This window comes from Magnolia sinica, chromosome 3 (assembly GCF_029962835.1).
Source record: "Magnolia sinica isolate HGM2019 chromosome 3, MsV1, whole genome shotgun sequence".
Taxonomy (NCBI): domain Eukaryota; kingdom Viridiplantae; phylum Streptophyta; class Magnoliopsida; order Magnoliales; family Magnoliaceae; genus Magnolia; species Magnolia sinica.
This window is the reverse complement of record NC_080575.1, coordinates 2,758,497-2,775,853: the sequence shown is the minus strand read 5'-3', so window position 1 is coordinate 2,775,853 and position 17,357 is coordinate 2,758,497. Positions and strand designations below refer to the sequence as shown.

General features: G+C 40.7%; 1 protein-coding gene across 1 annotated transcript; it reads left to right on the top strand.

Annotated features, from left to right (window-relative positions):
- Positions 1-1,031: 1,031 nt before the first annotated feature.
- On the top strand, positions 1,032-14,685 carry LOC131239287 (probable beta-1,4-xylosyltransferase IRX10). The gene is made up of 4 exons (XM_058236915.1): positions 1,032-1,432; positions 11,899-12,287; positions 13,322-13,563; positions 13,888-14,685. Exons 1-4 carry the CDS (start codon positions 1,327-1,329, stop codon positions 14,399-14,401), a joined length of 1,251 nt encoding a protein of 416 aa, XP_058092898.1. The 5' UTR covers positions 1,032-1,326; the 3' UTR covers positions 14,402-14,685.
- Positions 14,686-17,357: the final 2,672 nt, after the last annotated feature.

The following is a 17,357-nucleotide window of genomic DNA, read 5'->3' as shown; positions in this document are numbered from 1 at the left end:
GTGGGTTTTATCCACACCGTCCATCCATTTTTCCGTGTCAATTTAGGCTACAAGCGAAAAAATGAGTCAGACTCAAGGCTCAAGTGGACCACACCACAGGAAGCAGCGGCTATAATCACACCCATATTTGAAGCCTTCCGTGGGCCCATCATGATGGTTAATCGCCATCAAAACTGTTCATAAGGTCACATAGACCTGGATGAAGGAAAAACACAGATATCAGGTTCATCCAAAACTTCTGTGGCCCCAAAAACTTTTCAACGGTAGGTGTTTAATCCCCACTGCGTGGTCCACTTGAGCCTTGGAACAGCCTATTTTTAACACTACACCCCAAAAATGACATGGAAAAATGGATGGACGGTGTGGATAAGACCCATACATCACGATGGCCCCTCGTAACCCTGTCCGTTCCTATCTTGGAACCTGCGGGGCTAGTACCCCATCCGCGTCCATCTATTTTATGCATATGTGCTCCACCTACTTATCATCCCAACCCCAAATTTTCATTCCAGATGATAAAACGTGGTCCCCCATCTGATGAGCGACCTGGATCTCGTGCACGTGTTCAAAGTGCCACGTTTTGCAAAATCATTAAAAATGAGATACTTTGATACTCTGGCTGAGCATGATGGATGATACGCAGGCAATTAAATATTGCTGCAAAATCCATACGTGGCATATAAATAAATTCAGAATAACCGTCCAAATTGTCGGAAACAGTTTAGATTTATTTTGAAAAAAGTTTTACTATTATCCGGTAATAAAAATTATTAGATTGATACACATTTATTGGACGGTTAAAAATGAAAATATCCAACAGTCTTATTTCAAACAACAAGTGTCCAAGAATCCGAAGTTAAGATGATTCAAAAAAATATAATTTTATATTGAAACTTACTCACAATTTAATCGGTTTAATTTGAATAAAAATATTCCAAGTACCACTTCTACGTGCCTGCGCATGAAGTGTCGTACGCAGCCAGAGTATCTAATCAGTGCAAGGGAAAGGTCGAATTTCGGCAGCAGGTTCTTGAGATGGACTTCTCAGCAGACCAGCGATCGAAAGAAACAAACGATCTTCCCTTAAATAAAAAAAATTAAAAAATATTTCAATTTTCTTTCTTCCCGGAAAGCCACTCTTCTCGTTTTCTTCAAGCAAATCGCTGCCGTAAATCCTGCATCCTATCCAACCACTCTACTTACGACGTTCCAACTAGAGAAAAATGGACTTCTCCTCCTGTTTTGAATAAATCCCATAATCCCATCTCCCTTTCTTCGATTTCTTCACGTCTCTGCAATCAGAGAGTGGAGTTCTCGTGAGGAGAAATGAAAATTAGGATGTGGGTTTTGCGTAATTTTCTTGTTTTCCTTGTCTTTTTGATGGTGGGTGCTGAAGCGATTGAGCTGGGACAGAAGACGGAACGGATTTCAGGTGGCTATTCCATTTTCTTTATTATTATTATTGAATTTGAAGTGGGTTTTTCTTCTTCTTTTGAATTGGTTGATTTTAGCTGTTTTTTTGGGTTGAAATGTTTGTTTGTTTCTTTTGATGTTGAAATGGGTTTTTGGAGCTTTTATATGGGATTTGAATTGGATTGGTTTGTGCTTATTTAGCTGTAATTTGTACTTGAATTTGTTGAATTTATGGTTCTTTTCTAATCTCTAATACAGAGTTGAAATTTTGGGATTTTATTTTTGGGTTCTTTGATATTGGCCTTTTTTAGTATTTAGCAAGGCAATCTATGATTCTAGTATGGGATTATAGATTTCATCTGGGACAGTGTACTGCCTGGGTGGGGCCTACCCTGCAGTGATCCATTCTGTTTAGTTCATCTTGTGGGCCTCATTCTCAATGCTGCAGAAGCAAAACACTTGCCCACTGAAAATTGTGGTGACGTGATTCTTGGTCTACAAATCTCAACGGTTGGAATAGGATTGTTGTGGAAGGTCCTTATCAAACAGGGAAGTGTCCATTGATTGGATGGCTGAAGATTGTTTAGTGGAGGAGATTATGGAGCCCACTGGATGGTCCAGCAATGTGGAACTCTGTAAAATTGGCCCCACTTGCTCAGGATCATTGATACCTGAGGCTTCACATTGCATATTACCTCCGTTTTCACGTATGATTAGAGGTTGAGCTGTGGTCCTTTCGGCAGATGTGGGCTGATTTCTGGCTGCGGACTTTGGGCTTTTCGTGGTTTTGAGAACTGCTATTGGCTGTTGTTTGGCACCTTGGAATTGGATTTTAACATAACCATCATTGATGTCGAGCGATCATATGCGACCCAAGGAGGCTGTGTGGACGCATATGCACCCCCGTCTCCCTTGCTGTCGCATACTTCTTTATGTGGCCGCATAATGCCAAATGGTTATAAAACTGCATATTCTACGATGGCATATGCGGTGTATGCTCCCATAAGCGCTTATGTGATCGCACATGACAACATTGATTAACAATTCAAATCCAAAATTTTCACTCCCTGGGATTTTCATGATGTTAGTTGTATTTGGCAGCTTGGATTTTCAATCCCTTGGAATCCGGAAACTAACTTTCAACCTGGGTTTTTGAAAAGGGGTTCAAAAAGGCTACTTTATAGAGAGGAGGAAAGATCAAATATGACAATTGGAGAGAAATGAGAATCCCACCTTTTAGAGAAGTATAAAAAAAAGGGCACCTTTTGAGGATTTCAATCCTGGGTGGATTGGAAATCCAACAAAATCCAGGGTGCCAAAATTCTAATTCCCAAAATTGTTGCTGCCAAATGGCCCATTATGCATTTTGGAAGTTCCATATTTAGAGTCCTCTACATGAGCAAATGTTGGTGAGTTGTCAGGACCATTGATCTGGCTGGCCAAAACTTGGATGCCCATCACCCAAAGTCTCACCGTGTGAATGATACTAACCATGCAATCATTGTGAGTTTTGCCCATTGGACCTCAACCATTACCCATTTTTTGTTCAACTTCATGTTAACCTTTTCATTTGCTGGTCGTTGATCCGATGGCTACCGTAGTCTAACCCACTTTGTTCTGGTCCACAGCCCATTATCTTGATGGCCAAACAAATCAACAGTCTTAAATGGCTGCAGTTTCAGTTTTTTATTTTTCTGATTTGTGCATGGAATTTCTGCTTTTCTTTGGTTGATGGAGTTGGAGTTTGTGGATTTTCGGGTTTCGTGGAATTGGGTCCTTTTGCCTATTTAAATTTAAGTTTCAATTGATGGTTTGTTTAGATGAATCTAGCTTAACTTCTGGTTCTCATTAGTTGTTGTTCTTTTGATTATTCGGGTTTGTCTGCATTCTATAGTTAAGAACTGGGGACTTTCGCTTCCGCATTTCTTTCAAATGTGGCTGTGAGTTAAAATTGAAGGTTCAATTGAAAGTTTCCATTTGGAGTTGGGAAGCCTATGGTTTTAGGTTCATTGTTATCATTTGAAGTGGAATTATTTGAAGGCTGTGGGACTGGTTTTGGAGTTCTTGAGTTGTGATTTGTATTAAAACTTCACAAACATATGTTCCATTGTATAGCATGTATTTTTCTTTGCCATCGGAATTATGTATGGATCATTTGGAGTTAAAATTTATGGATGGCAGCCAATGTTCGAAATATGGGTATCGCGTTACGTATCGCACCTTTGGGATACAAATACGTATCGGTTATCGCATGGGATATATCGGTTGTATTGCGTAATGTATCATTGTTGTTGGAAACATGGGGAAATTGGTCAATTTTTTCAATGAAACTTCAGTGATTGTTAAAAAACACATCAACACACACTTATAAATCAAAACATTACAAAAAATAAGTACACATAATAGATTTTCTTTGTATGGAGTCCTAATTTATGCGTTTTCTAACTGAATTGATGCAAGTATATTCAAAGTTCATTCATATAATTTATAAATATAAGAAGACGTGTGGAAACACAACCAATACATTCAAAAGCAAAAGAAGAATCACTAGATTAGGTTACATACATGTTTGATTTTATGTTTGGACACAATGATTGAAACTGATTTGCGAGCAAGTGGGAAATTTTGATTTTTTCAACTTTCCACAACTCGGCCCATGTCCTCCAAATCTCAAAATTGAAGCTCCCAATCCATTTGTTTTCATGCAAAACATGAAAAACCATGTACTTGTAACAATTTGACGCTAATTTAACATGATTTACAAAAAAAAAAAAAGGATCAAAAATTGAAAATGCTCACCGAATCGAACATGTGAGATATATCGCACTACTTGCAAGTTTCGTATCACACAGGTTGGATACAAGATATATCATGGGATATATCGGCCAATATCATCGATATTTAAAACATTGATGGCAGCTAATATTTTAAGTTCAACGTTGTCATTTGTTGAGGTAAATCGATTGGCTTTCCCATTCTGAACTTTTAGCTGCAAGTTTGGTCAAGATTCATGTTGGTTTCTTAGATCTGGATTTTGGAAGTCTTCTGGTGGTGAAAGTTACAAACTTTTATCTGATTGGTTGGTCGTTTGGCTCTTGGGAAATCCATTGTTTGGAGTATCCCCGATATTATTGAAATATCCCCGATATTATTCGTATCTCCAGCCTGGCGATACTGATAACACCGGTAGCGATATCGATAACACTGGTAGTCTCAGAAATTTTAGGTACCGACGATATATCACCAAGTATCGCTAATGTATCGATATTGCCAATATTTTTTAGTGTAAATTCCAAGTGTTGCTTGTATTGCTAGTATATCGAGGATATTTTGATAATATTAGCAATGTATTGATATCACCAAAAATCTGTTTATTAAAAAAAAATCATTTCATTTTTTTTTTAATGGGCACACGGTTATATGCAGTGTGTAAATTGTCAGCGATAATATCGATCATATCGCGATATTATCGTTATTGCAACATGGGTGATATCAAGACTCCAGCCCTTCGTTTCGTTTCTTCTTGTCGATGATTTCTCGGCGAAACATCGTGTGTTGTTGTGACGCAGGGATGAACGTGATGATGTCGATCATTGTCTTCCTCAAGGATAACTACTCCAAATCCACGGAGCTTCTCTGTGTTGCGCAGCACGCCAACAATGCAGTGAACTGAGGTCCAATCTCCGGTCTCACCCACAAACGATTAACAAGAAGAAATATAAACTAGAAACAAATCAAAGCAATCCAAACAAACCACAAGATAATATATACATGGAAAAATCCCAAACTAGGATAAAAAATCACGGATGCAAACCTCCACTATGAAGAAAAACGAAGATTACAAGGCAATATACTAACCTCTCCCTTGGAAGTACATAGAAAACCCTTTGCCCACACCTTAGAATTACTTCCCCATACACTAGAAAAGCCCTAGGGACACCTATTTATAGTTTAGGCAACTTCCCTTTTGCACCCTTGCGAAAACTGACTCAAATTTCCGTAGTCCACATCAAATCCAGAAACGAATCTGCGTAACCTCAACTGGTCGAGCAGACTGCACGATCGGTCGAGCGGACCCGTCGACCGGTTGAGTACCTCAGAACCTAAAAAATTGATGCTCGTTGGACTTTGAGTCAAGTCAGTCCACGACTGGTCGTGGAGGCTGCACGACCGGTCGAACAGGAGCCACGACCAGTCGTGCGGCCCCTAGATGTGGCTCCACATCTCAACAATCTCCCACTTGGAGACACATCACCATAAACCTTTGTCTTCTACATCCGGAGTACACCACCTCTCCATCTTCAAGCCTGAAGACCAATCAAAGCTGAACAAAGCTTCAGCTTCTCCCGTGTGACCGCTTTGGTCAGCATATCCGCAGGATTCTCACTTGTATGAATCTTCTCTAGAGCAATCGATTCATCTTCCAGTAATGAACGTATGAAGTGATATCTGATGGCAATATACTTGATCCTTGAATGAAAGACTAAATTCTTAGCCAAGTGTATTGCACTCTGACTGTCACTGTACAGCTTGCAATTTGCTTGCTTCTTACCCAACTCTTCCATAAAACCTTGCATCCACACCATCTCCTTGCACGCTTCTGTAGCCGCAACATATTCTGCTTCCGTTATACTAATAGATATTATCTTCTGTAACTGAGAGACCCAGCTGATTGCTGCACTATCCAGAGTAAAGACATAACCTGTAGTGCTCCTTCTACTGTCGATATCTCCTGTCAATTCTAAATCCACATAGCCTTGTAGCTTTGTTTCCGATCCATCATAGCACAACCCTACATCCTTAGTACCTACCAGGTATCTAAGAATCCACTTCACAGCTTCCCAATATTCCTTTCCAGGGTTGTTCATGAACCTACTAACAACTCTCACTGCTTGAGCAATGTCTGGCCTCGTGCTCACCATAGCATACATGAGACTCTCAATGGCTGACGCGTATGGGACTTTAGCCATATAGTCTCGTTCCTCCTGTGTCTTTGCACCTTGCTCCTTAGATAGCTTGAAGTGGTTGGCTAATGGAGTGCTAACCGGCTTAGCACCTCCCATATTGAATCGATCAAGTACCTTGGCTATATACTCTGCCTGTGACAAAACTAATTTCTTATTTTCCCTATCACGCTCTATCCTCATGCTTAGGATTTGTTTTGTAGCTCTTAAATCCTTCATGGCAAATTCTCTAAACAATTGTCTTTTGAGATCTGAGATGTCCTTCATGCTTGAACCGGCCATAAGCATATTATCAACGTACAGAAGAATGATGATGTACGACGTATCAAACTTCTTCAAATAACAACAGTGGTCTGCATGACATCTTCTAAAACCGTTTCCCAACATGAAACTGTTGAACTTCTTGTACCACTGCCTCGGAGCCTGCTTCAGGCCATATAGACTCTTTTTCAGTCTACACACCTTGTTCTCCTTTCCTGGTGCCACGTATCCTGTCGGCTGATGCATATATATCTCTTCTTCAAGGTCCCCATGAAGAAAGGCCGTCTTAACATCTAGCTGCTCTAGATGTAAGTCCTTTGTAGCCACTATACTCAAGACCATACGAATCGTAGACATTTTCATCACAGGTGAAAATATTTCAGTGAAATCGATACCTGCCTTTTGTTGAAACCCTTTCACAACCAATTTAGCCTTGTACCGTTTCGAACCATCGTGCTCCTCCTTCAGTCTGTAAACCCACTTGTTATGAAGAGCTTTCTTACCCCTGGGTAGAGTGACTAGCTCCCATGTAAGATTAGACTCAAGAGAGTCCATCTCATCATCCATGGCCTGCTCCCACTTAACCTGTGTATCCGACTGTAATACCTTTTCAAACCACTCTGGTTCATCATTATCTGTCAGCAGTAGATAATGTAAGGAGGGTGAGTATCGGACCGTGGGTCTCCTCTCCAGAGTAGACCTCCTCACAATCGGTGTATACGGATCTGCCTTATAATGCTCTTGTGCATGATCATTCTGAGGCGCTGTAACACCCGTGTCCGGTAACTCTTCCAACTCTACGAATTCCTTTTTTTCGGCCTAATTATCCTGCACACTGCCCTTATGCATCACTTTTTCATTGAAGACTACGTCCTTGTTTCTGATGATTTTCCTGTTTTCTGCATTCCAAAACCTGTAGCCAAAATCATGCTGCCTGTAGCTTATAAACGTGCACCTCCTGGACTTCGCATCCAGCTTGTTTCTATGCTCTGCATTAATATGAACATATGAAGTGCAACCGAACACTCTGAGATGTGCAAGGTTCACTTCTTTCTCAGTCCACGTTTCTTCTTGTAGCCCACCATCCAATGGTGCTGAGGGACTTCTATTGATGAGATATGCGGCAGTATTCACAGCATCTGCCCAAAAAATCTTGGGCAACCCTGCATGTAACCTCATGCTTCTGGCGCGCTCAAGGATGGTCCTGTTAATGCGCTAAGCCACATCATTCTGCTGCGGTGTCCCTGGAATCATTTTCTAATGTTTGATTCCATTTTCTGCACAATACTCCTCAAATCTCTTATCACAGTACTCTCCCCTACTATCAGATCTGAGACATTTTACTGTTTTACATGTCTCATTTTCTACCATAACTTTCCACTTCTTCAATACATCAAATATATCAAATTTATGTTTTAAGAAATAGACCCACAATTTTCTACTAGCATCATTAATAAAGGAAACAAATAACGTGAGCCACCAAGAGATAATACCTGTGCCAGTCCCCACACATCAGTGTGTACAAGCTCCAATAGATGCGTCTTTGGAGCGCGTCCCGTCTTCTTGAAGCTTATCCTCTTCTGCTTGCCATACACACAGTCCTCGCAGAATTTCAAGTCAATAGACTTCAGCCCTGGTAGCTTCCCTTTTGACAATAGCACTTTCATCCTTTTCTCACTCATATGTCCCAACCTCTGATGTCATAACTGCCCATTCACTCCAGTTGATGTGACTGCGAGTGAACTATACGATCTTGAAGTCACGTACAAAGTACCTTCCTTCTTGCCTTCAGATATCACTAAGGCACCTTTTGTGATCTTACAGGAATTACTGGTGAATATCGTCACATAACCGGTATCGACCAACCGCCCCACTGAAATCAAGTTACGTTTCAAACTCGGTACATGTCTGACATCCTTCAATTTCAAAGTCGTTCCGTCTTTCTGATTTACATGAACGTCCCCCTTTCCAACAATACTGCACGGCTCATCATCATTCAGGTATACTCTCCCGAAGTCACCTGATACATAATTACGCAAAACTTCCTTGCATGAAGTGGCATTAAACGAAGCACCCGAGTCTATAACCCAAGACTCATTCCTCGCATCAAGAGACAAGATCAACGCCTCTTTGTCACTCTTCTCAGATAGATTCACTGAATTCTTCCCGTCTTGAGAACTTCCTTCTTATTTCTTGAGCGCCCTGCAATCACGTTTCATCTGCTCTTTCTTCCCGCAATGCCAACCCCGTCTTTGTCTTTCGGTCCCTTGGACTTCTTCCTCGACTTAGAACGTCCGTGTTTATTGCCTCATTTGTTCAGTGATCTTCCTTTTCCTTCAACGTTTAGAGCATTTTCTGAATCCCCTAAAACTCCTGATGCCTTTCTTCTAGATTTTTCTTTGAGAATTAGGCCGGCCACATCATCAAATTTCAGCTTTGTCGACCCTGAGGAATTGCTCACAGCAATCACCAAATCATCCCAACTGTCTGGCAAACTGGATAAGATTAATAATGCCCTGACCTCATCCTCAAAAACAATGCCAACAGATTTCAACTGGCTCGTGAGTGTATTAAATTCGTTTAGATGTTCAGCCACGCTCCCATCATCTGACATCTTCATGTTGAATAGTTGTTTCATAAGATGAACCTTGTGGGACGCTGAGGGTTTTTTATACATGGTGGCTAGGGCTTCCATTAATTTTTTTGTAGTTTTCATCTTGGATATATTGAAGGCGACGCTCTTAGACAAAGAGAATCGGATCGTTCCTAAAGCCTTCCGATCCAATAAAAACCATTCGTCATCTGTCATCTTTTCTAATTTCTTCTCTTTTCCTTCTAGAAGAATATAGAGGTCCTTCTGATACAGATAATCCTCCATCTGCATCTTCCAGAAGGCAAAGTTTGAACCATCAAACTTTTCAATTCTAGTCTTCTCTTCTTCCATCATCGCTCTCAACAGAACTAAACCAATAGCTCTGATACAAGTTGTTGCGCAGCACGCCAACAACGCAGTGAACCAATATCCAATCTCCAGTCTCACCCATAAACGATAAACAAGAAGAAATATAAACTAGAAACAGATCAAAGCAATCCAAACAAACCACAAGACAAAATATACGTGGAAAAAGCCCAAACTAGGGTAAAAAACTACGGATGCAAACTTCCACTGCAAAGAAAAACGAAGATTACAAGGCAATATACTAACCTCTCCCTTGAAAGTACATAGAAAACCTTTTGCCTACACCTTAGAATTATTTCCTCATACACTAGAAAAGCCATAGGGATACATATTTATAGTTTAGGCAACTTCCCTTTCGCACCCTTGTGAAAACCGACTCAAATTTTCGCAGTTCGCATCAAATCCGGAAATGAATCTGCGTAACCTCGACTGGTCGAGCAGACTGCACGACCGGTTGAGCATGGGCCACGACCGATCGAGCACCTCGGAACCCAAAAAATTGATGCTTGCTGGACTTTGGGTCGAGCCAATCCACTACTAGTCGTGGGGGCTGCACGACCGGTCGAGTAGGGGCCACGACCGGTCGTGCGGCCCCCAGATGTGGTTCCACATCTCAATACTCTGGACTCCTCATAGAGACTTTTCGAATCCACAAGGAAAAAATGAGAAAAATAGAAATAAATTCTATAAAATTCGTAATTTGATTGATGAATGAAATAAACAAGTCTACAACCCTTTAAATAGGGATACCAAGCCTTGGAAGAAATTTCATAATTAAACTACGACTAAAACTCCCTAAAATTCGTAACTTATTATAAATAGTAAATTTACTTTTTATAGTGAGTGTCCTATGTGGCCTAACCACGTTATTCTCCTAATTATTCTAAGCACTTTTCATGTTGGACCCAACTCCTAAATCCCAACGGATGAAGAGTTATAATCAAACTAAAACTTACTAAAAATAGTAAAAACGGAATCTCGCAAATTCAGCGTGGGCAACCCGGCATAGCCGGGTTGGTTGGCTAAAGTAGCTCGTCCTACCCCAAAATCATATGGTACGTTAAGTAACTCATTCCAGTTTGCGAGATATGCCTGTTTTAAGGTTCTGACAGTCTTGATGACATCTATCGGGCCTTCTCTAATCCATCTTGGACATGAAAGTATCCGTGACCCGCTCTACATCATGTTGATATTCTAAAATATCGATGGATGGATGGGATAGTTGGATTGGTTTCTTGTGACAACACGTTTTTTAGGCCCCCATCAAATGGAAACTCATTTTGCATGCATTCTTTTTGCAATTTTTTAATTCCTAAATATGAATATATGTGTGTTTTAGCATCTACTGAAGTTTCACGGAAAAATTCCACCGTTTTCCCCATGTTTCCCCGCATTTCCGGTTATTGGCAATAATATCGACGGTAGCGATACTGATAGTTCGAACGCTGGGGAAATCAACGCTTGGGAAATGGATTCCATTGGTGAGGGGTTGAATGGGTCTTTGGGTCCTGGGAAAGGGCTGGAAATGAATTTCCAAAATTTGTGCCTTTTATAATTCCCATATGGGTTGCAAAATTTTGGTAATGGATTCCCATCCAGCAGTCATATTTTTGAAAAGGATAAAAGGTTTGTACCAACTCTTTCCCAATATCAAACAAAAAGAAAAACTGGATTCCTGAGAATAGATTTCCCAGTACCCAAACATCATAGACAGAATCTCATTCACTTGGAATCTGTTTCCCAGAAACATTTTCATGACTTCTTTTAAGATTATTGGGAGCTAAATGATAAGAGATATGCACAAGTAATCAAAACAGAGTCGAGAATTAGTCTGCAGATTCCCAAGTTCGAGTTGGCTGAGCTAGTAAAGAACTACAGATGTTGGCCAAGTTGATGAAAAATCACTTGGGCTGTGTTTGGATGTGCAATCGAATTGCAAACATTCAGTTTAATCAAGATGGGTCAACCAAAGTTAACAATGTTTCTCAGTATCCATATAGTCGACATAGCCTTCAAAATTCAAATTGCATTAACGCTTCTTTAATGTCCAGCTTGAAATAGACGTGATTGTGATTTGGAACAGAGACCTTCAATATAAATGCTAGGGAAATCACACTTTGGTTGTTTGCACTTTATTAAATTGCAATGCAATTCAATAGTGCTTCCAAACGCAACCTAGGAAGCTCTGAGAAAATGTATAAATGATGAAATGAGCGGGTGAGAAATATATGGGATACAAATGAATATCGATACTGTCATGCTATCTTCACTTGGAGTGACATTGTGATTTGCTGAATGTAGGGAGTGCGGGTGATGTGCTAGAAGATGACCCAGTTGGAAGGTTGAAGGTGTTTGTTTATGAGCTTCCGAGCAAATACAACAAGAAGATCCTTCAAAAGGACCCACGATGCCTCACGCACATGTTCGCTGCGGAGATCTACATGCATCGGTTCTTGTTGTCCAGCCCCGTACGGACTCTTAATCCTGATGAAGCCGATTGGTTTTACACGCCCGTATACACTACTTGTGACCTGACACCTAATGGGCTCCCATTGCCTTTCAAATCACCGCGGATGATGAGGAGTGCGATACAGCTGATCTCAACAAATTGGCCTTACTGGAATCGAACAGAAGGGGCGGACCACTTCTTTGTCGTTCCTCATGACTTTGGAGCATGCTTTCACTATCAAGTAAGAACTTTCTCTTTCCATGCCCAGCTTGTGTTCCAATTGGTACATGGAGATTGTGTGCCATTGTCTCCCACTCATTGATCCGTGGCCATGAATGGATTGGTTGGGAGTTGTTGGTGGCCAATCTCCCATGTATCAATTGGAAAATGCAATCTTTCCCAATTTTTGAAGTTCCGGGGATTACGTGAATTAGAAATCTTGAGGTTTGCTAGAAACATCCCAGCATATTGCAATAATATACATTGGGACTAAAGCCATTGTATCTGGGGACATATTCGGTGATCCAAGCTGTTTAGGAGATTGGGCTTCATCATCAATGGAGGATGGGTAATGATGAAAATCTACATTTGGAATACTTTGGCTCTTTGATCATTTAACTTTTTAACGGAGCTACTTGACTGTTGCTTTGTTGGCCATTGATTCGATAGTCTAGGATTTTCCAATATTGAAGATTTTTGAGGCACCTCCTTCGACATTGTATTTTGTCAGATCAACAGTTTAGATCATCCTATAGCAATATGCCCGGATTTGTTTTAGCAAACCTCTGAAATCAATTGCATCCTTTCGAGTTGTAGAGCAATTAGATGAGAGGAATGGCTGCTGCTCCCAGAGGACATGCATTATATACTCAGACCTTGATCTGTACAAGATCCTGACTATTGATCTGGTGGACCCACATAGATGAGTATGCCCCACAAGTCCTTGATTGGAAGATCCTGCCCACCCAATTCTCTCCCTTCTTTTCATCGAATATGAACTGCTTCATGATTCTTAACTGCCTATTTGCCTGCCACTAGCCAAAGGCTCTGAATTGTCCCATTAGTTAGATATCTATGATATGGTCCATCCCTGGTGCCGACCATCAGATCAACAGTCTGGATCACTGAACCATGAGATCCACTCACAAATTCAGGGCCAAAGAGCTGAGGATCATATATTTCCCCCTCACTGTAACTGGTATCTTGTGGTCTGGTTTTTGTGAATCTATCACCATATTTACTTGATTTCATTACTGTATGTTTTGGTCATTGTAGGAAGAGAAAGCCATCGAACGGGGGATTCTTCACTTGCTTCAGCGTGCCACTTTGGTTCAGACGTTCGGGCAACGGAATCATGTCTGTTTGAAGGAAGGATCGATCACGATTCCTCCGTACGCACCTCCGCAGAAGATGCAAGCTCACTTTATTCCTCCGGACACACCCCGCTCCATCTTCGTTTATTTCCGGGGTTTGTTCTATGACGTTGGAAACGACCCTGAAGGTGGTTATTATGCAAGGTATTGTTCTTCTAAGTTTTTGGAACTAAACTAACAGTCATGTCACTGGGGCATTTTCTTTTGTTGGGCCCCAGCAATAGGGCATGGGACCACCATTGACATGGTGGGCACCATCATGGGTGGGTGTTGCTGTGCATTCTGCTATCAGATGATCCTAGACATCTAATGGCAATGGACACTTTACAACCAATGATCTGCAATTGTTGTGGTCCTAATCAGATGGTTGGGATTATTCATCCACTATGGCATTAATTATATGTATGCCTTGGTAAATTGCTATTAGATTGCTTAATGACCCTTCATTTTCTGGTTTGATTGTTATAGAGGTGCGAGGGCGTCGGTGTGGGAGAACTTCAAGGACAACCCGCTTTTCGACATCTCCACAGAGCATCCGACCACGTATTATGAAGACATGCAGCGGGCCGTGTTCTGTTTGTGCCCACTTGGGTGGGCCCCATGGAGCCCCAGATTGGTGGAAGGGGTGATCTTTGGCTGTATACCAGTAATCATAGCGGACGACATTGTCCTGCCCTTTGCGGACGCGATCCCATGGGAGGACATCGGCGTGTTCGTTGCTGAAGAGGATGTCCCCAACTTGGACACCATCCTCACGTCGATATCGCCAGAGGTGATACTGAGGAAGCAACGGCTGCTTGCCAATCCTTCAATGAAGCAGGCGATGCTGTTTCCGCAGCCTGCCCAGCCAGGCGATGCATTCCATCAGATACTGAATGGGCTGGCCCGTAAGCTGCCACACGATAGGAGCATTTACTTGAAGTCAGGTGAGAGGATTTTGAACTGGACCAGGGGCCCGATTGGCGATCTGAAACCATGGTAGTGGTGGATTTTTTACCAAAATCATAGCCATTGAACGTTACCGGTTTTCTCCACCCAAAACCATTGAGGCAAAGGTGTGGGCAATCATAGAAACTGTACATTTTTCTGTTGAAAATGTTGCATTATAGTTCTTCCTTTTTCTATTCTCTCTTTTTTTTTTTTTTTTTTTTTTTTTTTTGCAGCTGTAGATGCATGTATGGGTATATTGTACTCTGATTGTAATTTGAGGTTTGAATGTTAGTGGCCCAATGGGAGTTTTCATCCTGTCCATTGGTTTTATTGGCATTGATTTGCTTGGCTAAATGAAGCTTTACATCTTGTTAGAGTTGGAGAGCGATTTAGAGGAACTGTAGGAATCATTGATCTGGGAATTTATGTATGGAATTGTGATGCCCTAGGTTGCTACAAATGGCCAGTTATGCAGGGCTTTCATTCCATGAAAATGGTAGGCCCCACAATGAAGATATCCCTTCTAGACAAAAGTGGGCCACACTCTGAGACGTCGGGTTGGGTTAGGTTTGTGTTGAAAAATGCTTACCTAATTTGACTTGGGTTGGGCTTGGGATGAGCAAATTTGGGTCTGTTTAGGTCTGGTTGGAAACAATCACAGGTTGGGTCCAGTATTGGTAGTCTTAGGGTTGGGTTGGCCTTGGGTTGACCCTCAATCCAGCCCAACCTAACCCATATGAACAAGGGTTTGTTTGGGCAAGTTTGAAATTGTGTTGATTATCTAACATGATATCATGGCACGCGGAAGCTTATAAAGCTTAGAATTATTGTTAAGTCTCGAGGAGAGATGAATAAGACTACTTAAAATTATTTACCAGTTGATTTAATTAAGTGAATCCAAAAACATATTCCAAAAAGAATACAACTAATTGCAAAGTGGTGTGAGATATGAAATAAGAATTATGTGTGTTACAAATTAAGTGTCTATTATATACTCTAATCATGCATTCATATAAATTAAATTAATTCAATCACAAGCAATAATAGAATTTCATCTACATAAACAATTGCAAACATAATGATGTTTAGTGGTTTGGTTAAGTACATACCCTACTCGCACTCAAACTTGATTATACCGGATTTCACTATCTCAATTGATTTTTCATAGATTCACCATAAACTTTTATAATGGTTTTCAATAAGTTAACCACAAACCAATATATATGCATATGTGTCAGTGATGATCCTACAGAAGAACTTATATGTACACACCTGTGTTGGTGCAATACGTTTACACCCGAGTCGGTTGCTCCCTCGAAGACTTAAAGGGTTTTCATAGGCTCACCAATAACCTACAAGTACGCATCCGTGTCGATGGTGGTCCTACACAAGGCCTAATACGTACACTCCTGTGCTGATGGAACACATTTACACTTGTGTTGGTGACTCCCTTGAAGACTAAAATAGTTTTTTATAGGTTAACCAATAACCTTTGATTAGTCTTACATAAGAACTAATTTTATGTACACTCCTGCTGGAGACGGTCTTATATAAGGACCTATTCGAGTTTGGATTTCAAACATTACCAGTTACACAAGCCTCATTGATAATACATTTATAGAAATGCTTCTTTAAACTTAAATCGGTTTCTCTTTTCCTCTCTTGATTTTTGAGGTGGATCTTCTTCAACTCCTTCTATTAGCTACCTTGCAAGGATATATACCTATGAGGATATCAATGTAATTGGATAGTGGTGAAATCTCACGTAACAAATGGATAGTTGGTTCCAATTGAAAATTCACTTAGATGGGCATTCCAAGAGATGATAAACAAATGATTTACCTATTGAATTGATGTCTAATATTTAGAGAATTTAAGATTTCATGTTCATATTTAAATGAGACTTGAAATGTTTATCGGAGTGATGAATCATAGGAAAAATGACATGAATTTCTTTGAGATGGAGCCTATAAGAAAATAAAAAGAGTAGGATACATTAGGGCTTATAAATCACCAAATTTCATTAATTTTATAAAGATCCGAGTGCAAATTGTATAGAGAAAAAGTTTCAATGGATATATAATGGCTAATTGTTAGTCAAACTGGACGATGAGACTTTTAGTCGAACCGACTTGAGCCGAAGGCTCACCATAGGAAGACCAAAAAATTTAAAATTTCTAATTAGCTTCTTGCATTGATTTAACCAATTTCGCTGGGATAAAAAAATTTCCCTGGTCGAGTCAACAATGCCCGAAAAGCCTATTATTTTTCTATCAAGAATAGATCATCTAAATACCTATGGTTTTGAATTTTATTTATTTATTTTTTTTGTTTTTTTAACACACACACACATACGCCCCCACACACTCACACCTTTGTGGAATTTCACTACTTATGGGTACTTAACCCTTGACCAGGTGTTGAAACTCATGAGAGTCTACCACCAGACCCTATTAATCTGAAACTTAAAGGAGTCCAGAGTCCCAGGGCTACATACACCATGGCACTTCAATTTACCCGTTGTCTTCGAGCTTCAATGTTGGTTTATAATATCTTTCAATATAAGTCAACCAATTCAGTATACACTAACACACATTGACAAGTCAAACGCTATCAAAGCCATGACTTAGCTCCTCATTGATCAAGTGAGTCTTAGTCACCAGGTCATTTAACCATGTCCAAAACCTCATGGAAATTTCTACGGTGGGCGTCCCCATCCCACCCTTCCATGTGGTGTGGCTCACGTGAATTCATATCAGTTTGATTATTGGGATCAGGTCATAACATGAGGTTTCGCAGCTGATGGACGGTGTGGATGTAACAAACAAATCACGGTGAACCTTGTTGCACGCTCTTCCTACAACAGGTGGGCCAAGCGCGCGCAACACCAGAGCACCGTGGAGCCTACCATGATGTTTCTGGTACATCCACTCCGTCCATCAGTTTCATCTCCTCATGTAAACCGAACATACCAAAAACCATATAGATCCAAAACTCAGGTAGGTCAC